This window comes from Branchiostoma floridae, chromosome 15 (assembly GCF_000003815.2).
Source record: "Branchiostoma floridae strain S238N-H82 chromosome 15, Bfl_VNyyK, whole genome shotgun sequence".
Classification (NCBI taxonomy): domain Eukaryota; kingdom Metazoa; phylum Chordata; class Leptocardii; order Amphioxiformes; family Branchiostomatidae; genus Branchiostoma; species Branchiostoma floridae.
The window spans coordinates 11,274,632-11,296,666 of NC_049993.1; the positions used below are offsets into that span (position 1 = coordinate 11,274,632).

Sequence of the window (22,035 nt, forward strand, 5' to 3'; positions counted from 1 at the left end):
TTTCCTTTTTGCATTATTGATGAAGAATGTAGAAGACAGTAGATATAAAACATTTGATGGGAAAGTTGTCAAACTACTAATGAAGACATGACAAGATTTGTTTCTTCTACTCCATCACACACGAAAGCCTGAGGGAAGTGAAAATTGGTGCAATTTACTGAATTACGGTGCTTGACACGGGTGTACCATACATTATGAAGTTAGTTCAGTGGAGTGAAAAAAGTACCTTCAAGATCAAATGAAGAAGGCATTTCGATAGTTAGTACTTCAAGATGGGGGTGTAGGGGCTCTTAGGATGCCAACAACTTAAGATGACTTTTAAACATATTGCCATAGCAACATGGCACTTTTTTGACAATGATACCTCCAAATTCCGATCTTCAACCCCGTTACTGCGGTGATTCCGGTCATAGATCCATAGTTTAAACACAGTACCAAACTCAGTCCGTAACCTTTATTGGAATTCCCACATATCCCGGCTACACGTCCCGCGAGGCAACCTATCATCTAATTGCAAAGCCCGTTTAGCCGACTTGTTGAAAGCGTTTGGTCGTGTTCGATCGTTAAGGCCCTTGTATTGGCTTTGGGCATATCAAGGACGTTATATATTATAGAAAACGTCCTTGGGCATACAGCAAAATTCCTTGTTGTTTCAGAGACTCCCAATCCAGGATTGAACGAGGGTCTTCCAGCTACCTACTTCAGTTGACCTAAAGGGACACCCAGTTTGGTCAAGTTTTTATGCAAATATATGGAGTTCAACTTTGGACAGGTAGTCCCCAAGTGGCAAACTGGTTTCATTGTTTACATGATATTCTACTAGAAACAATGGTCTAATTGCTTGTATACAACTACAGATTTTAAAAACGTAATTTGGAAGAAAAATACTTATTTCTAGATTACCATATAAGCAGATTAACGGGTCAAATTGTAGTTTTATCGAGCAAGAATAGTACACCAGACGATAATACTGCTACTTCAGTTTAATAACATTAATGTGCATCTTCATTTATGTACGATATATGGCAGATAATACATTGACAGCACAAAAGACAATAAGACTTTTTATATCATTAAATATCATCAGAGAAGTCAATACACAAATTACAGACTCAATATAGACAAACTGATGCACCCCTTTTGACAAATGACAACACTAAAATAGACATGCCACATACAATTTCCTACATAACATATTGGATGAATTAAACAGTGAATTTAGTTCAGTTTGACTCTGAGATATAAACCATAATAAACTAACAAGTAATATTTCTGCACTTCTCAGCAACATCATATTATGGTTATGGCATTTCCATGGATAAAAGTTCACAGAAATTTTACATATACAAGATAAGCAATCACCTATAATCGTGTGCCTACTGATGTTCTGACATCATTTCAAATACCAAAACTTATCATCAGTTGCACAATCTTAAATCCTTCATGTTTATATTTACCATTGCAATCTTTGTAAAGCAAGATTTTGGTCCACAACATTTTGTAGAAAGTAAAATAATTTCTTTACTAATAATAGTGTTATTTGCTCCTGCCTAAACATACATCTGGGCCTTATACTAGAAATATTTATGCTAAGTACTTATAATCTTGTTTTTCACACGTACGTCAAGCCTATTACAAATGTTGCTGCTTAACTTAAAAAAGGTAAGTTAACAAAAACTGGGAAAAACATTCCAAAATCATAACTGATGTCCATTCCATGGACTCCATCTAGATAAAACATAATAAAAACGTACGGAGCATTTCTACGTGGTGAAGTCTCCCACTATTTTCTGCAGGGAGCCAAAACCAAGCAATAATTTGTGTTTGCCAATCGTAAAAAACACTGATAGGCAAAGTATTTCCTTTTGACTTGTTATACTTTCATATCATGATCAAGACCATGTATTATATCTTTCTGAAAAGAAGCACCTCTTTAAACATATAAGTATAGAATGCAACATGTGACATTACATAGTGATTACCAATGTAACAAAAGAGAAGTAATGCCAGCCATTGTGAGAAGCTATATATTTTCCCTGTCTTTTACAACAAAGGGTCAGTCACAGTCACAGCATTCATTGGTCAACTGGATATGTACTGAGAACTATAAGTAAAAATATTACTGTATATACATGTATTGCCAAAACAAGTTAAAACACTGATAGTTTTTTTTTTAAACAGATATGCCCTTACCATCAAATACAAGCATGAAACAGAATGACTTAGAAGAACCAAGGCATCACTTGTTGTTACATGTAGTTGTATACTATAGCACAACTTCAAGAAGTGTTTTACCAAAACAAGTTTAGATATATGATTTAGTGATTGGTGCCAGTTACATTACATTGATCATAGCAGTTATGTTTGACTATCAAGATACAAAGTTTTAGTAAAATATGCAACGGGACATAGGTCTACAAGTATAACATTTTCTACATTTAATTACAGCTATGATTTTGTATGTGTAACATACTATCATGTTTGTATTGTGTACAGTACATTGGTCAACATACGGATTCACAAGTCTATACCACTATTAACTTATTTTATTGACTTATAAAGGTCAATGATTTTTCCATAAAGTTCTGCAACCAATCAGTGATACTATCTCATTGTTGTTGAAGCTGTTGCTGCATGTAATACCTCTCCTCATTGGTTGGATTGAGCATGAGTTGGGGCACGATGGAGGGGATGTACAGCCCCCCACCCTGGTGGCTCGTGGGTACACCCCCCATCCCCACATCGTACCCCTGGTGGTGCTGCAGGTGGTGGGGCTGGGGAGGGGCGTGTGTGGGGAGGGGGCTGGGCGAGGGGTGGGTCATGTCTGCCCGAGGGTGTGGGGAGATGGGGGGTGCCTGGCTGATGGAGCTGACGGGGATGGTGAGGCTGCCGTAGGAGCGTGCCATGGCCCCGGGGGTGTTGAAGGTCTGGACAGGGGGGTAGGACCCCGGCTGCTGCTGCTGCTGCTGGGGTGGGGGTGGGGGAGGCTGCTGGGGCATCTGGAAGAAATATATTACAATTTACAAAAACTACTAAAACTATAGTATAAAATACTACTGCTGTAGATGTTGAAATGCTTGCAATGGTTTTGTTTTCACAGACCTCGGAGTAAACTCTCCACCACAAATTCATGACACTTCTCAATCCACTGTACACAGCAAAAATAAATGAATTTACAGTACTTCTAGGAATAAACAATGTACACCACTTAAAACTACAGTTATGGAATACAACTACTGAAACAAGGAATAAAACAGTAGTCAAGACACATGCAGTTTTTATAGGCTAGAAATAGAGAAGAACCTGATGTAGAAAACAAGTACAACAAAATGGATTGAAATCAAAATCTGATGAGAAGAGGAATCCAAAGATTGCTTGAGATACCAAGAAATTTCAACAAATCATATTCACTTCTAGTGCTACATACAAAGTAAAAACTGTAACTACTGGCTCCGAGATAAAAAAGACACCTACCTGAGGAGGTGGTGGTGTCTGAGTAAGGACAGTTGGTATAGGAGCCTTGTTGTATGAGATAGTCTCCTTAGGTTTCCTGGGTGCACGAGGTGCCTTGGGCACGGCAGCACCGCTGCTCTCCTTGGCGTGCTGTTTCTTATGGTCCTTCAGCTTGTCTGAGCGAGTGTACCCCTTCCCACAAATATCACAAACATGAGGAAACTCTCCTGTGTGGGTGTACCTGGAGAAACGGGAAGAAGAAGGCTTAAAATTTTTCGTGGTAGATCAAAGACCATATTAGAAGCCATTAAATGTCATCTTTGCACAAAGCACCAATGTTTTATGTCCTGCAGTAGTGGTTGTTGGTGGTTCCTGGGCAATGGTCACAGAATTCCTTTCAGTAGGCTCCACAACTACATTGCAGTAGGCTAACCTCATTTCCAAACCGGGTCCCAGCCGGGCTGTTTGTTGAAACGAAAAATAGAAATGTATATTACCCATGACTATTCTTTTTACATCTAGTGTAGTTTGGTGTATTTCATATCATACTTTTGTTACTGAAAGCTGCCCGGCTGGGCCCCGGTTTGGTATTGTGACGTAGGCTTTACTTGGGTTCTAACATTTCACTGTATCTTTACAGTTGAACATCACTCACGCTGACACTGAATGACAGCTACAAATTTGAACTAGAACAGAAATTGACCACATGAAGATGTAATCATGTATTTAGAACGAACACTGGCTTTAAGTCCAGTGTGTGGAAATGTTTCACCTGTGGCGTTTGAGCTGGTTGGATGCCCTGAACCTGCGTTTACAGAAGTCACACTGGTGGGGACGCTCGTCTGTGTGGATCTTCTTGTGTTCTCTCAGTTGGGAGGAGTAGCAGAAGGCTGAGCCGCACACGTCACACACAAATGGCTTTTCTCCTGTATGGGAAATATACACAATGTATATTTATACATAATGTACACTGTGATACAATTCTTTATAATTGTTTGTAGACTTGAATCTGGAACCTTTTAATAAATCGAACGCAATTTATAGAAAGTGCACTGGATATTTTCAATGAAGAAACTAATGCTAGGACTGTGAGGGAAAAAGCAGAAAATTAAGAACACAACAACTACAAAACACAGAACAAGTGACCAACTCCACATTGGACAATTTGGCAACTATGACCACTTTTTGGTTGTTTCTTTACTAGACAATTTGCCACTGTCAGCCCCTACCCCCATTGACACAAGCATGCATCCTGTCTACAGTGGCCATCTGAGTGGTGTTCTTATGCAGTTTCACTGTAACAGTTTTGCCTTGCTGGTACACTTTCAATACGACAAGCAAGTTAAACATAAACATTGCAATACTGAAATCTTCCATCCAACCACCATTTTTCTTACAAGTCTAGAGCATCCATCTTGATGAAAGTAAACCAATCCTGACCGGTGTGAATGCGTCTGTGCCTGGTCATCTCCCCGTGGTACACAAAGCCCTTCCCACAGTCGGGACAGACGAACGGCTTCATGCCGGAGTGCAGCTTGACATGGCGGATCAGCGCAGACTGGTTATGGTACCGCTTACCGCACTCCTTACACTCGTACGGCATCTCACCTGGGGGGGAAAGAAAATTCATACACAATCCATTTTTTTAATAATGCTGCCATAAAACATTTTGAAAATTGCTGTGACTTATTGATACAAGATGATTGGTGGAAAAAAGTCCTTCGGGTTTTTAAATTCCAAAGAAAATCCAAACCAAACCAAAAAAATGCTGCAATAAAAGATTAACTAGAATATGTATTTCATAAAATGGGAACAAAACTTAAGTTTACATTTCACTGAGTCTGAGCAGCAACATAGACAATTTTTAATACAATAGTAAAGCACACTACATCAGTATATTACTAGTATAAAACTTAGGGTGTGAAAAAAATTGTGATTGCACAAAAAAGTTGGCAAAAAATGCCCCTCTCCTCAAATCTCATAAATCTAAGAAAGAATACATTGCTGCCAGTTACCTGTATGCAGGAGTTTGTGTGTCTTGAGAGAGTTGGGATAGGTGAAGGCTGCACCACACACATCACACAGGAAGGGTTTCTCCCCACTGTGCCTCAGCTTATGCACCTTCAGACTGTTGGACTCTGCAAACTTAGCATCACACTGGTCACAGGCATAGGGCTTCTCTCCTGTTCAATGTGAGAAAACAATTGTTTAAAAACATACAAATAACAGACTTTATCAAGTTCCTATGTTATTTTTGGGACCACCAACTCTCTTCATACTACTAGTAGTATTTTCTTTACAAAATAAATACTTCTAGTTTAAATTTGTGGATGCTAACAATTTACAACAGTTTTCAGCATAAAGTTTTAACTTACGTATCTACATTACTAAACAAGAAAAATTAATATTTGCAATCTTATAGTTGCTGTTTATGTCTAATATGTGAGATGACACATCTCAAAACTACTTCACAGCTTTTACAAACTTCAAAATACAGCTATGTAGCTATTTAGAGAACATTTAAGGTGAATAGAAAAGTGTGAAGAACAATGTCGGCCCGCCTCAGTAAACATTGACTGATATGCAACAAGGATGATGAAGATGATAATATGAGACCTAAAAACCGACTATTTTCCCTGACAAACCAGTGTTACCTGTGTGATGGCGTGTGTGGTTATTAAGACCAGCCTTGGTCAGGTACATCTTGCCACAGATCTCACACTGGTAATCGTGCTTGCGATCAGGGACGTGGATCTCCTTGTGTTTGTTGAGACGCCCCACGGTTGGGAATGTCATGTCACACTCGCTACAGCCAAAGGGTCTGGGGACAAGATGTTATAATGATTATAACTTAACATTACAATGTACTATGTAACATCACATGTGTGTAAAAACAAATGCAATATTTGTACACTCTTGCGACATCACTGAACACACATCTACAGATAACATCTGTAAGTGCAAAAAAGTTTACGTTATCAAAGTGTTCTTGTAGTAGTACTAGTAGTATCCAGTATTTGATTATACTGCTGCTGGCTAGTCTTCACACGGTGCTTGAAGTCCAGGAAAATAAATGAACAAAAGTAAAAGATATATATATCTGGAGGGCATAACATTTATAGGCATACAAAGCTTTTATAATTTGAAGAACAATTTTTCTGTACCTCAAAAGACTATACAGCAGAGGTAGAACTCAGATGTTGCTAAAAACAATAATTAGAGGCTACATGTAGTAACAGATTACAGTTTGTACATGTTGCCTCAGAAGGGATACTGTTTTTAACCCGGACCTGTAGTTTTTGTGGTCTGTCTGCATGTGTACCCTCATCATGGCAGGACGAGGGAAGGTCTTGTCACACAGCTCACACGTGGACAGTCTGTGGGCCTGCTCCTTGTGCATCTTACGGATGTGGCGTGACAGGGCGTGCAGCTTCACAAAACTGGCTCCACAGTTGTCACACTTGTAGGGACAGTTCTTTCTGTCAGCATGGACCTGTAGATGCAGGAAGACAGGTTAGAACTGGGGCTAAAATTCCAGTGTAATAAAAACCTGGTGCAATAGCCTGGAATACAGCCTTGTCAAGCTTAGGTCTGCCTAAACTATCCTTCCACTGTAGCTGATACTATAGTGGAAGGAGGTAAAAAGATCATCATGGCTGTACTCTAGGCTAGTAAATATCTTAACTGCACTTGAAAAAGTGTTTTAACTTTGGGTGTTGACTTCAGTACTAAAATGTTTCCAGTTACATGGAGTTTGGGGCATATTCAAAGGAAAAAAAATATCAATATTTTGTTTCCTACTTCAGCTGTTAATCATTTTTGCAAGAATTTAATTTTGTAGTTGAAGGAGATTTCTACAGTGTTTTAAGTTCTGGTTGAAACAAATCTGTAGTACAAATACATGTACATGTAAGTTGGAAACACATATTTGCAATGTCTTTATAAAGAGGTCACTGCAAAAACTGGGAAAAACAAAACCACTATGAAGATTTCAAGATGTACAGTATACAGTACATGTACATGCACACATGCAGAGTGAAGATACTTAAGTTTCCACACCTTGTGGTGGTCAGAAAGGTGGCCACGCTGCTTGAACTTTGCCCCGCACACATCACACTCGTAGGGCCGCTCGAAGGTGTGGTGTGTGCGAATGTGCTGCTTCATGTTGCAGGTGCTGGAGCACACCTTGTCACAGTAGTTACACCTGTACACCCTCACAGCTACACCACCTTCCACCTGACAGTGGTTGAAAAAAAAAATTTTACATTTGCAGACGATACTTTTAAAAGCCTCTATAATTGCTGATCTATTCTGCAATAAATACAAACTTGACGAATTATCTAGCTAAAAGCATACGAAAAGTATAAGGTTAATATACCCAGTATTGTTTGTAAACTTGTAGTTTGGAATAGTTGTCTGGCTTCTACCACATGAATCTAAGTGTGCTGATACAACTCCAAGTTTCTGACAAATGATCAAACTTTCAAAAGGGTTGCAATGTTCCTTTTCTTTTATTACAGCCTCACATAGTCTGCCTATGCAAAAAGTAGATCAGCAACATTGTTAAGCTAGATGTGGATCCAAATAAAGTCAAGTCAAGTACGTTTTAAACCTAACCTTCATAGTACTCGTGGTCCATTGAACTTCCATGCCATCTTTAGGCTTTGGTCCTCTTTTCTTTCTCAAAACTACTCCAGTCCGTGCAGGGGGCTTGCTTCCTTTCCTTCCACCTGTAAGGAGCAAAAAGAAACTGAGTTTTAAGTTTCGTATACAAATTTGGTATCTTTTGATTGATGAACACAAAAACACATTACATGTACTTTACAAAGAGGGATAGATCACAACTGGGAATATTTCCTCTGTAAAATAGTTTTACTGTGTAGCCCTATAAGAAGGGATGTCCATAAGATGTCAAACTTGCCTGGAGGTTTCCAGTCCTTATCCTTAACATCTTCCTCTCCTTCTTCCTCCTCCAATGTTTCTTCTTCCAACTCCTCCTCCTCATCTTCATCTTCATCATCATCTACATCCTCCTCATCCTCTTGTTCTTCTTCCTGTTCTTCCTCCTGGCTTTCCTCCCTCTTCTTCATTGCCTCTTCTTTTTGCACTGCCTCGGCGATGTTGCCCCTCTTCTTGACTTTGATGGCCTCCTTCAGCTCAGCTTTTGTCTTGCTGCGGAGAGAACCTTTCTTGGTGGTTGTGTAGGTGGGATGAACACTGTTCAGGTGCCTCTTCAACGTAGCCTCATTAACAAACCCAGCTTCACAAACCTACAAAGGCATGTGAAGAAGTTCCTTTTAATTAAAACCTTCACTCTACCTGACTTATACTCAGAAATTGAGTTGAGAAATTGAATTGAGAAATAGCAAAAAAAAAGAAACTTGTAAAACACTGTTGTTGTCCTCTTTAAATAATCAAACGGATGTACTTTTGGGTGCTAGGCATTACATTATTGTAATACACTTTACTGACTACAACTTTCATGTAACTGTAAAGAGGTGAAGCAACAAGGTTCATCAACTATATGTTTAATTCATATTGGGGAGAAGTCTCAAACTATTACTTAAACTCGACACCACAAACTACTGACAACAACTGTTACCTGAAACACTGTGTGCAAAAGACAGTACAGACTTACCCTGGACCCTGTTTCATGTTAGCTTAGAGCTGCCATCAGAATATGTTTTTAGATCAGAGAACAACAACAACAACAAAAGACTCCTGTGGCCTAACTAAATAAGCAACACTACCCAAACCTACCGGACACTTGATAGACCTGTCCTCCTTCTGGTTGTGCAGTTTCATGTGGCCTGACAGGTGTCCCTGCTGGATGAAGCGAGCCTTACACACCGGGCACTCGTACGGCCTCTCCTTGGAGTGTGTGCGGAAGTGCTGTCGCAGCTCCCCCATCCCCTTGAAAGGCTTGTCACAGGTCGGGCAGTACAGGATCTTGAGCGTGCGCGTGGAGTCAAGATGGACTATCGACGTTCGGATACTGCCAAGCTCGCTGTCCTTTTCTTCTGTCTTCTCAGGTGTTTGGGGTGTTTTCTGCAACGATGAGTCATTGTCATCGTCCGAAACATCCTCAAATCCCACATCGACAGGGTCATATGTCCGTTGAGAGGAAGCACTCGTCTCGCCCAAGTTGTTGGCTGCTGCACCATCCAGGTAACCTTTGTCTGACCTCTGACCCTCCTGTGACCCGAGGCTGAGAAGCTGTGCCGCCATGGAGGCTGTTGACTCGTGAAGGTCAAGGTTACTTGCATTGTGACCTTGAACCTGAGGCTTGAACTGCTGGGAACACAGATTCAGCACTGCCTTCATGTGTAGGACCTAAACACAACAGAAAATATTTGAATGACTTTGACTTTATTTGGACCCTTAATTTGACAATGTTACGTATGTCTACCAAAAGAATCTCTATGGAAAAACTAGGTGATAGTGAGGTTGCCAGCATCATTAACTACAATGATCTAGTAACCATATTTACACTCACCTGAGCAGTCTCATAGATGGCATCTATCCTGTTGGAGTCCAGGTCCAGTTTGGCCGTGTACATGTAGTCCAGCACATCATGGAACCCTGCTGCACTCACCTCAGTCAGTTCTACCTCCAGTACCTGGATAAAGGAAATCACTCAGGGTCAGTCCTTAACACAATGGTATGGAATTACTGTTGATAACCATATAGCCAGGACTTTGTTGAGGGTGTTCTTTTGTAGATTATTGGGACTAGTGAGTGCCGAAGGTAAGAGATGAGCATGGCAGTCGCAACGTTTCTAGAGGAGCCGGGGCACCCCCCACGTCAAATCTTCAATTTTCACATTTTCCATATCAAATTTCAGGTGAGCTGACCAAAAATATATGAATGAATATATCACACCTGCTGCAAAAGGGTTTGATCAAAATATCAGGAGAAAAAAACATCAAAGTACACTGACTCTTTCAGACAGCCTCAGGGAAGTGAAATATAATAGCGCTCAAACCTTCTGTGGTTGGTCGAACCCTGCTGCAAAGTACGCGCTGCAGGCTGCCAGGACGCCCTTGTGCGCGGGGAAGCGCTGTCCCTCCACGATAACGGTGACATCACACAGGTGCCCCTGCTGACGCTGCGTGTTCAGACTGGACACGATGGACTGGAAGTGATCCACCACGTCGATATCTAACTCCTCCAGCGTCGCCATCTCACTGTGTTATAATATAAAAGAACAAGAATTAATTTCAGGAAAGAACAAGAATATGACATTATATAACGTTATAAATCTTACATAGAATATATATAAAAGGACTAGAATATAAAATCAATTTTTCACACTGACGAGTTAATTGTAACTTCTTCTGGACAATTCTAGTTTTGAATCTAGAAAGCTTTCAATGAGAAAAAATTGTGTTGAAAATTTTATGATGAAATTGAAGTTAATGTAAAGAAGTAGATGTGACTTTTAGAAAACAAAATTACCATAACATAACATCATTTCAATAAAATCACCTTGACTCCATACAACTATTTTTTTTTCATATTGCTCATGGGAGGTATTTTCCATTGTTAAGGAATTGTCTATATGCTCAGTACTGATGTTTAGAAATGCAATGTTAATTAAGCTTTAAACATATTAAATGGCACACGGTGCATGGGTCAGTTGATATTTGATACATTTAATGTCTGCAAACTTCCTGGTAGGAATATCATGTTATGTTTAAACACATTCTGAAGACATTCAAGTTATGATTTTGCAAGTGTTTATTTTGAAAATCATTTATTTTCATCATCTATTAAGGTTAAGTGTCCTGTTTAATACTTTCATAACGTTATCAGTTTATATCATGAGTATGGCACAAACTCCATGATGAGTCATAGATTGATTTGAACTCTACTAGCTTTGTGCCTCGTTTCAAAAGTGATAGCTATGCTATTATCACCATGAAAGGTCTACTTTCAACTCTCCTATGACTTGAAATCCTAAAGGTGGGCACCGCCCATAAAAAGATATCCAAAATGGCCGCCCGAGCGAAATGCAAACCCTACACACAAATGACATGATGACGTTACCCGTCGAAGGAAATGTTTGGGTGACGATCCCCACTTTCTTAGAGAAACACGCTTTTACTTTACTTGGACCTAACAATGTGACCCAACAGAATTTTGCACAGTAACGTCAGCTATATACTCACGCATCCTGTTCTGGTGGTTTTCGGAGTATGAGCTTGATTTTCTGCACTTTTTGGCGTCGATAGCGGCTGTTTTGGATGATCAATGGCCGTCCATTGAGGTCCCAGAATGCACAGGGAAAGTGGAAGAGTCCATTCGTAGTTATGCCGAGGGGACCTTGTCTAAATCATCGCAACAGGTTTCCCCAACATAAAATGATGATTTAACAGTTAATGAATAATTATTATCAGTGCTTGTGTGTTTAAATCATTATATCTCATTTGGTTTGAAATTGCCGTCGTTCGGTTTTAGTGTTTCATCCCTTTCCCCCCTACGTTTATCCAATACATTCGTCATACTATAAAATCGCTAGGTGGTATTAAACGTCATAACGTTACCAAAGTCTCACTTCTTTCAATTTCTCAAGCTTTAAAACATGAGTTTATTGGTGTGACGCGTAGATGATAATTCTAAGTTCATGCTTTTAATTGAATAAATAGAGGCAACAGCTTTAAGCAACGCCGCCTGGCGGCGTCTTGATGCCACACAGGATAACATAATATTTACTATACAGGTAACATGAGCAAACATATCGAACTTCCCACCCTTAAAGTTTACTTCACCTGTACACTCTCACACGTATTTACCTGGTCAGATGGTTTACGTGCAGTCTAGAAAGTTGGGGTGATTCAATTATCATAATTAGCTGTTATTGCCCTTCTTTATACATATCCTGATTGAAGAAAATCATTAAGGCTTCAAGTGTAGTGAATCAGTTCTTGGAGACAAATCTTCAGGCGCAATTAAAATAAACGTTACATGCAGGCAGAGACGCATAAATCCGCATAACAAACGTGTCGTTGCATGGACTTTAATAAAGAGCAACCGTGATACAAGTTAGCTTGTTTCCAATGTTTCCAAGAAGTTTCCGAAGCAGAGACTCAAAGTTATCGTATATTTTGTTTCTCTTAGTGTTAATATGTAGGCAACTTAGTTATTCGGGGTAGAGAATCTATAATACGTAACAGTTTTGATGAGCCCGGGTGCCAGTCTTTTAGCTTTACCGCCCGATCTCGCGATCGAGCTCTGGATGCCTGCAGAATCGACCGTGAGAGCAGATTTTAGTTAGGCTGGCACCCAGGCTAGGTGTTTTGGATCCCCTCTACGTGTAAATCTCCCATCTGCTTGGAGGGAAAACTTCCCCGTCAAACTACAGTGGTATCATGACATCCATCCCGTCCTGGTTCGCCCCCATGGGCATGGCAGGAGGGAACATCCCGTTGTTGTTCTGGTTCCAGGTGTCCCAAGCCTGCTGGATGTACTCTGGAGTGCGGCAGGTACCGGTCATGGGGTAGGCCCCCACTATCCCCGCCCAGCACCGCAGCCCGGACTCACAGTTACACGGGGAGGAGCCGTACTCCAGGGTACACATCTCACCGTCCTGTATGTTGAGGAAGAATGGCCTGTGGTTAGTAGACTGGACTTTGAGGCAGCATATGGCGGTCTTGTCATAGGCCGGAATCGCTATATTTTTTCTCGCCAATCAGGCAATCTCTTTTGTGAGCGTTGAAAGTCTGTCAGACAAGTGGAAAAAAAAAACACATAACGGATCTGATTCCTTAAAGTTTGTGTTTTGTTACTCTGACCGGAGAGTAAACTACGTCGACGGAGTATTGTTGTTAATTGGTGGAAGTCGGATGAGTGTTCGCATCTCCATGTTCGGTTTGCCACATTCATGGGTAGCATCCCAGAATGGTTTAATAGCCGGCCAAGAAGTACACCGTTATACATGTAGCTACGTCGCCAATTTCAAAGTACTGTGCTTCTAGGTCGACTAAGTCCTCTGACATGCTATCTGTCTATATGGACAATTCCTGCAAAGTTACCAGCGACATGTGGAGCCTGATAGAAGCTATGATCTCAGTATATGTTTTCTTGATAATATTGTCATCATTGAGAATTAATTTTAAAAATGTCCTGTGTTGAAGTCACCTGAGCCATCGCCCCACAGTACCCTGCAGTGGAGTCCGAGTCGCTGTTGACAGGGTTGAAGAAGAGCGGTTCAGCCATGGGCCGGGCACTGTTCCACCAGCGGCAACACTCCGTGGACAGGCAGTCTCCGTTAGAGTTACAGCCCATGGTCTGGGCCTGGGGGGAGTAAAGAGAAATGTCTTACTGCAGACATTCTTCAACTGTACGAAAGTAAAACGTCTAGTGCAGCCCGTGTACTTGCAAGGAGGTTAAAATATTTTCAGTAACCTCCTTGGTACTAGCAAGGATGGGGGTAGCAAGGAGGACTGTCTTGCTGAAGACATTTGTAAGAAAAAGTCTAGTTACAGCCCATATACTTGGCCTAGGGGTAGTTAGGAGAATTGTCTTACTGTAGACATTCTTGTGTACCAAAAAATGTCCAAGGAAGTGATAACCACGAATACATGTACCATGAAACTTCACAGCATTTCCAACCTTCACTGTGGTATCATATATTTGCATACGTGTATATGATACGTTTTATGTGGTCAAATGTGCTCGTTATATCCTTTTTATCATCAACATTAATTTCTTTACTCCGTTGGAAACTCTGAACAGCAGGTACAGATCGTTATATATTTTGGTAAAGATTCCTAGCCATATGTGAGATCCAGCTGGTATACATAAAAGTCACAACTTTCCTAGTAACAACATGATGAGTGTTAGGTACATCACTGAATGAATGAACGTACCTTGATCGACAAGACCTGGACAAAAAAGAAGACAGCAAATGCCAACATCATGGAGCGTTTTTACTAGTACGTTTCTACAACGTTTTCTAAAGTTGTGAATGACGGTTAAATTACTGGTGCAGCTGAACAAGTCCGGAAACTACGGAGCTGGTATCGGGCATAGAAAATTAAAATGGGTGTTTTATCATATACTATATTTGTTGTTGCCACAGGCAGATCAGTTATGATTGTATTGCATTACGTCGGGCGACTAATTTCCATTTCCCAAATAAAGCCAGAGGCTGAATTAAAGTTTTCGTTGATGTAACGTTCTAGTTTATCAATCCTTTTTAAGTGTTGTATTCAATATTGCAATGCTTGGCTAAGATGATTGTAAACAACGAGTTGTCCTGTACGAGTCCATTTGCGTCAGAGGGCGTGTTTTCCGGTGCAAATATTGTCGGAGAGACGCTGCGGAAATGTCATCTTGCACCTTGCTTTTTGGCCTTTCCGTGGCGACATCTACCGAATGATCTCGGCATAACAAGTGGTCAAATTAAAAGAGCAGTCCACCTACTACACTTCCTATTCCTAATATATTCTGTATTCATATGTATGTCGTGTCAACGATTCGGCAAAAGTATACCACCAACGATCGCCTTTTTTAAATTCAAAACATTTTCATGTGGTCCTTCGTTAGTCGGTTGGTTTGCCCGCTCTCACATTTGTCAGAACCGCCTTTTAATTGTCTAAGGATCAAAATTACCTTCTTTGATCAGAAATTCACATTTTGACGCAACGAATTATACTAAAATTGTTGTAAAACCGCTGAAGAAACGAAGGTAGTCTACCCTATAGCTATGTACAGTTGATTAATTCGACCGGAAGAGAACAGTAGTTCGGAGATTGCGCGTATCCCAGCTTAGAGTGAAGGGTTCCCCTCGGCTTGCGATCGTTGAAAAGACCCAACTGTTCCCTGAGAAAGTGTTCCTTCCGAAGCTGAGGTTAAATGGTGCGTGGAGTGAGACATTTCCGCCCCTGCTCCTGTGGTACCACCTGCCAAGGCGCGGGGCCACCCGGATAACCCTGATGAACTTCGCGTTTGGAAACAAATTCTCGTCTAGTTTGCCGGCAAATCTGGGGGGAAGGGAAATGGTGGGAAATTCCGCTGGAGTGGGGCCCGTCAGGCTGATGCGAAACATTTGTCTGAAATTGGTTGGTAGGTATACATGATACAGACCTGACTACAGCAGGATGTTAAGTTTGTCAGTACGGTAAAGGTAGTGATTGAGATATCCATATATTACATTGCCAACGGAAGACCCCGTTCCAAAATTTCCCCTGTGCTTAAGCATTATGCTGCCAGAAATGATGACAGATTAAATCCTTCTTTAGTTGAAATGTGGAATACGCTACACGCGTTGGGAGAAAGGGACAAGGGAGTGAAAGAGAGAGCAAGGAAGAGAAGGAAATGCACTATAGGCGCAACAGAAATAGCAAGCTGCAACAGACTGCAACTGTATTCAGAACCACAGCCAAGTATGCATAAGATCATAGAGCGACAACCTTTCTTTAAACATTAGTACATGAGTATATCATCCTAAGTCACGGTCCAAACACTGCCAAATCCAGCCTGATCCTCTCCTGTGGGAACGGAACTATGCCAACACACCGCCGGATCACTTGTGCTTTCTAAAATAATTATTTTGATACACTAACAGAAGTGCCGGTACCTGGTACACCGTGCCCGTAGATATCTTTTCCTCCACGCGTACGTCAACAGTGTCTGCGGCCACGGTGTGCACACGTCACAGCTGAGGCCGTCTGCCGGGCAGCCAGCCAGCGCAGACACACAGCTGCCAAGTCCCCTCCACTTGGAGAGCGAGCCGCTTGAAAAATCCCGACTAGAACTACTATCTCCGCGACCCAACCTCTGCTTGGAGAATAGCCAAGTCTTTGTTGGAGCAATGTTGGACGGCTTGTTGAAACTCGTTCATCCGAGCTGTAGTCTTACCCTGATCCATGCTATGACGTAAGGCATTGACAAACCTGCCTTCAATCCTACCCCCAAAACGGTATGCTTCGATAATATGATAGATGTACTGTAGCAAACATACATGTCAAGGCATCTAACTTTTGATACTCAATGATACTCAATGATATCCAAAGACAAGGTCAAGGGCAGAATAAGGAGAACTAGATAAACTACAAAACAAATATCTTGTCACACCCCATGCACCACACCTCAAAAAGACTAAGTAATACCGAATTGAGTTAGAAACTATTATTAAAATTTACGTTTGATAGAATGATTCCATTTCCTTTCCTCATACAGTCTTACACGATATAGCGAGAAAGAAAAGCTCTTAAGTGTAGAATTTGCTATACTAAACAGCAAATCGCTTAGTTTGCATACAGTAAATATGGAAAGAATCTCTTTTGAGATTTCCGGAACCAACGAATGCCCTTAAGTGCGCAGGAGGTTCGGACCACTGGCACGAACTTTGTGATTTACTGTATACAGCGGAAGTATAATGTACTTGAACTTTTCAGGTTGAATCATTTAAAAGACAAAGTTCCTCGAAACTTCTCGGAAAGTGCGTGCACGTCTTTCTACAGCTTTATGTCTTCACAGTATGAGTAGGAAGTGCTAAACTCATCTGAACAAATATTACAGCTAGCTGTTGAAATTCAAGCTGGTATTTTAGGCGATCGAAAGTCACAATGACGTACGGTATTATCATCGTCTATTTAGAGGCACGATTTAACTACAGACCAAGGATATCTTTGCACCTACGTAATTGTTGTTTTCTCGTAGTATCTCTTCGAAGCGTGCCACACGCCAAAAAAGACCTTAAAGTTGAAATAGTACTTCATGTATTAGGCCAGACACCCTAATGCTCTATGTCAGACGTCGAAAAACTCGCTTCTCAGAGATTTCAGCAAATTCCAAAGGGCTGCTTGGTGGTAAAGAAAGTGAGCAGGCCGTCTCGTGTGGCCAGGGAAAAGCTAAACAACAAAGCCCAAGGGGACTTCTTACCGCGAGCCACGCTGCTTTAAAAGCCTCTCTTCTTTTGGCATAGACGGAAGGAAGTTTTCGTTCGACTCAAAAATGTTTACTTAACTTCCTCCTGGTTGAAGTCTGGAGATCGCGGCGGGCTCGCGAAGCGGACCGCAGAAATGAAAACTATAACTCCACGTGATGAACACGTGACGTACACTCGAGCTGAAACACTGTCCATCAGCGTGCGTTTTTACGTCCGGTATCGTGCGTGGTTTGATGTTGAACCGACCTCTGCCAACCGTGTGCATGTCATGTAAGTCCCAGAGTGGATAAACAAACACGCTTGCGCAAAGGGTTGGGAAAACAGGCCCTTGCCCACGCACGGTCATGTCGCTGACACACGGGGACGGCGAGTGAAGAGTCGGAGGTTGTAGAGTAGGATCATCCGTCCTGGAGAGGAGGCTCGCGACCCGGTTTTTCCCGCTGACAGGTGTGTTTTCCAGGCTGTTAATCAGTCGGGCTCTCGGCGGGGCACCTCTGGCTCGTGAGCACGAGCCTGGACCAAAGTAAAGCCTCTTGTCTTAGCCAGGCATAAACAATCGTGATAACCTCAGCCCTGTTTGCTTTCAACCTAAGAGCACGGCGGCTGGTGGCTGGGGCAATTAGAATTCCTGATCTGTCCTGTCATTGGGAGGAATTTGTGAATTTGGAGGACACCGTCGGCTGATAGACGGCATCTCTCCCGGAGAGAGCTGAGCTCACGGCGAGATCGGGATGTTGGGCGGCGGCGTGGTCCCGGTTCTGACTTGTTTCTTCTCACTGTTGTCCCGCGGGACGGGATGGGACGCACGAGGATCCGACCGGATCGTCAACGACGATCCCTCCGCTCTACAGATCGGGCTGGATCCCGACTCTCCCCGCTCCAAGGTGGAAATCCTGGGCGAGATCTTCAAGAAGCACGTCCAGCGCCTGAGACAGACGGAAAACCAGACGGTCGAACTTGTTTTCCTGGTGGACAGCTCCGCCAGTGTCGGCAACGAGAACTTCAACAGCGAGCTCCGATTCGTGAAGAAACTCCTGGCTGACTTTACTCTCGCGGAGAATGCGGCACGCGTGGCCATCGTTACGTTCTCCTCACGCAACAAGGTAGTCAACCATGTGGACCACTTGTCTAAACCCAGCTATCACAAACACAAATGTTCTCTCCTGGAAGAAGAACTACCGAGAATTAAATACGCCGGCGGGGGCACTTACACCAAGGGAGCCATGATAAAAGCACAGGTAAGTTTTACTTTGATGTTCAGCTAGCTACAGGTCAAGTTAAACGTTTTGACATTGCTTGGAACAGACGGTAGTCGTAGTTAACAATAGCGGAGCAGGCCATGTGACCCCGTCTCTCATCAGTGGAAGTAATAGACATTTCCTGACGATAAGACTCGCTGCTGCTTTCAGCGCGGCCGTTAGCCGACATGCCAGACAAATTGCACTCCGCGCCGCCGGAGACTCCGCATCCAGGTCTCACCCCTTCAACCCGCCTAAATACGGAACACTTGTTCTCCACAATAGACATGTATAGCTTTCTACGTGCCTTTCCCTTCCTACACAATGCCCTGGCGTTATTGGCAAAGCTCGGTCAGGGGAAAGGAAATCCCTCAACGCTAGTTTCCAAACATTTCTCTCATTGACTGCACGTTTTTTCAGGCAGCGCAGAAAGGTTACGGGTACAACTTGACAATGTTTTTACAAGCACGAAGTAAACTCCCCGGTGATATTGTTGAATACCAAAGACACATAACTCCAGCCCAAACTCAGATGGGGACGTATTTTCCTTCCCTCCTTGCACATTGGCCTTTGTACCTGTAGGGAAAATGCCCGTATTGTTTGCGGCTCCGTGTTTCCCTTTTTAAACCTCCCGTCTTGAGATTAATTGGGTAAAACCCTGGACTTGATCCCGTGCTAATCCCTGGACACCATACCATCTGGCGGTGTAACACTGAACTTGGCTAATCCGAGAAGCTCTTCTCTTTGTTGGCCTTGTCTACAAACGCAAATGGTTCATGAACAGTCGTTTGAAGCCTGATTAGCAGCTATGTGAACCATCTTTTTGCCAAGTTCCTTTCAATTATAGGCAAACGTTCAGAGAACCGCTGCGCTTGGAAGTAGGACAAAAACGTATTGAGAAACACTTCTTTTTGGTAGCTACTTTACCCCAGCGGTTCAGTAACAGTTGTTTGAACTTTTAGTACAAACCATCTTGTCAAGTTATCTTCAATTACAGCAAACTTTGAGAGGACTGTTACGTTTAGAAGTAGAGCAGAAAACATCCATCTGAGGTTTCTGAGGAGACCATTTGGCCAAGGATGGATCAATTGTTTCTTTGGTCAATTAAAAACTGCATAGTCATCAATTAGACAGTCTTTTTCGGCGAGGGTGTGTTTGGCATCGACTGTCAAACTTGGGTAAACCCTGTACACTTACAAGTGATGGTACGTTGTTCAGCACTAAAGTGTACGGAAGACGGAGAGACGCAAGCTTAGATGACACAAGCTCATCTTATTGGATAAGCACCGACATTGTTTTTTGCGTAATGCGCGTAAATACACAATGCCGTTAACAACAGATGTACACGTGCCTTCACATAAAATAGCGATTACTTTATCAAGTCCTTCTGACACAATAGGTTGTACAGGGGGACGATCATCTTCATTTGTATACATTATCCCTTGGGCCACACAGTTGTGCAAGCCAGCAGGGCTATTCCACTGGTGGTCACATATGTGCTCAACGTACAAAGTATTTTACATGTGTACTGAGTGTTAATCAGAGAGAGCACTATATCTACATATCTAGAAGTTCTGCGGAAATACACAGACAGACAGACAGACACACACACACACACACACATACACACACACACACACACACACACACACACACACACACACACACACACACACACACACACACACTTTTTCATGTAGATAAAAATGTTTTCATGTTGTTCTTGCTAGGAAGTCCTGCGGCACGCCCGTCCGAACGCCACCAAGGCGGTGTTCCTGATGACTGACGGCTATTCCAACGGCGGGGACCCCCTTCCCGAGGCGCGCAAACTCAAGCAGAACGACGTGCAGATCTTCACCTTCGGCATCCGGAGCGGAAACGTCAAGGTACGTCATCATGGGGAGGTCAATGACCTCGAGATATACTTGTAGCTAATGCTGTATTTTCTCACAGTAGTCTCATTGCAAGACTCCTCAGTAGTATATACACAATGCCACCGGACATGTGTGTGAATGTATCCGTAAAAATGCAGTTTCTCTAAGTTCTAGTTAAGTAGCCCATAGTCTGCAAACTTAGGGTAGGAAAGTCTCTGATGGTCGTATGGCTATAGATACTATTCGATCAATAGCTTATACATGTACTAATCATTTCATCCATTTCTGTTTGAATCTCGGATGAAACCGTAACGCTGCTCAAATCACCTCCGAAAACACACCGTGTTGCTGTTTATGTTGTACTAATTGTATAATTGTACGTCGCCCACACATTTCACTAAGAGGATACCTGCAAACATAATCTGGGTGATAGACTCTAATCTGGCCATGTGGACTTTGCAGGAGCTTCAGAACATGGCCACGGACCCGGCAGAGGAGCACAGCTACTTCCTCGACAGCTTCGCCGAGTTCGAGGCTTTGGCAAGACGGGCGCTACACGAGGGTAGGTGGGTTGGCTGTTCTCGGGGTAGAAACGTCAGGGAGCTAGTTGGACGAAGTTTTGCAGAGGGCTGGGTAAATGAAAATATTTGTTTGTTTGCCAATTTGTTTATTTTCTGTCACCAGAGTAATATATATATATATATGTGCTTAAATACTGGCGTAGTATGATTGGTTGTAAAAATACCATGGCGACGGCAATACTAGTTGTCATTGTCTCTTAAGAAATCTTATAAAATATAGCTTCTAGATACTGATAGAATTTCTCCCTAATATCAAAGTCAGAAATTAGATCGACTCGGTGGTACCATAAGACGACATTGGTGGTCGTTTACCTATTTTCCCCTTCTCAGAGTAATGAAAAGCCCCCTGCATTTCCAAAGAAAGCTGCTAGAAAGCCCAAACTTACGTCACTTATTTCATGCCACAAGAGCTATCTACCAACTAAACATCCTGACCATAGCTTGTAAAGAACACGAGATATTGAAACGGGAGGTTTTGTGGCAATACTTTAGAAAGCAGCCAGAGGCTCATAATCTAATGTTTTCTTCCTCTTGTATCACTCAGATCCATCCACATGGCGAAAGCAAAATGTACTGTAATAAAATAACGCACTAAATACCACAAAAGAACGCGTAAAACACTGGCACTGAGCTGGTTCTTACATCTGTTTGAAGATCATCAACACTAGTCGTATCTGCCACACGTTAGATGGCAGCGATGTGATCAGGTCTAGTCTCCAAGCAGATCCTAGTACGGTAGCATAAGACAGTACATTGTATCAAAAGCTGGCAGAGGATCTTAGGAGTGAAAGAGGGGGGAAGAAAATATTAGATTATGAGCGTCTGGCTGGGTTCGAAAGTATTGCGACAAAACCGCGCGTTTCAATATCTCGTGTTCTTTACAAGCTATGGTCAGGATGTTTAGTAGGTAGATAGCTCTTGTGGCATGAAATAAGTGACGTAAGTTTGGGCTTTCTAGCAGCTTTCTTTGGAAATGCAGGGGGCGTTTTACG

At 42.2% G+C, this 22,035-nt stretch overlaps 3 protein-coding genes across 3 annotated transcripts in view; 1 reads left to right on the forward strand and 2 right to left on the reverse strand.

Annotated features, from left to right (window-relative positions):
- Window positions 1-968: 968 nt before the first annotated feature.
- LOC118432255 (zinc finger protein 420-like) lies at window positions 969-11,789 on the reverse strand. Its single transcript, XM_035843790.1, has 14 exons — window positions 11,625-11,789; window positions 10,439-10,640; window positions 9,950-10,072; window positions 9,214-9,786; window positions 8,375-8,723; window positions 8,071-8,183; window positions 7,513-7,689; window positions 6,744-6,946; window positions 6,108-6,274; window positions 5,469-5,636; window positions 4,894-5,061; window positions 4,226-4,379; window positions 3,475-3,694; window positions 969-2,999 (listed from the first exon to the last, which is right to left on the reverse strand). The coding sequence occupies exons 2-14, from the start codon at window positions 10,634-10,636 to the stop codon at window positions 2,610-2,612; spliced, it is 3,003 nt and encodes a 1,000-aa protein (XP_035699683.1). The 5' UTR covers window positions 10,637-10,640; window positions 11,625-11,789; the 3' UTR covers window positions 969-2,609.
- Window positions 11,790-12,093: 304 nt separating this feature from the next.
- On the reverse strand, window positions 12,094-14,481 carry LOC118432259. The gene is made up of 3 exons (XM_035843794.1): window positions 14,325-14,481; window positions 13,594-13,749; window positions 12,094-13,042 (listed from the first exon to the last, which is right to left on the reverse strand). Exons 1-3 carry the CDS (start codon window positions 14,373-14,375, stop codon window positions 12,812-12,814), a joined length of 438 nt encoding a protein of 145 aa, XP_035699687.1. The 5' UTR covers window positions 14,376-14,481; the 3' UTR covers window positions 12,094-12,811.
- A 2,276-nt stretch (window positions 14,482-16,757) lies between these two features.
- Window positions 16,758-22,035, forward strand: part of LOC118431477 (sushi, von Willebrand factor type A, EGF and pentraxin domain-containing protein 1-like) — a 19,338-nt gene continuing 14,060 nt past the window's right edge. Inside the window, exons 1-3 of the mRNA XM_035842717.1 lie at window positions 16,758-18,588; window positions 20,319-20,474; window positions 20,925-21,024. Of these exons, the coding sequence (XP_035698610.1) occupies window positions 18,082-18,588; window positions 20,319-20,474; window positions 20,925-21,024 (763 nt within the window). The 5' untranslated portion in view covers window positions 16,758-18,081. The remainder of the gene's footprint in view (window positions 18,589-20,318; window positions 20,475-20,924; window positions 21,025-22,035) is intronic.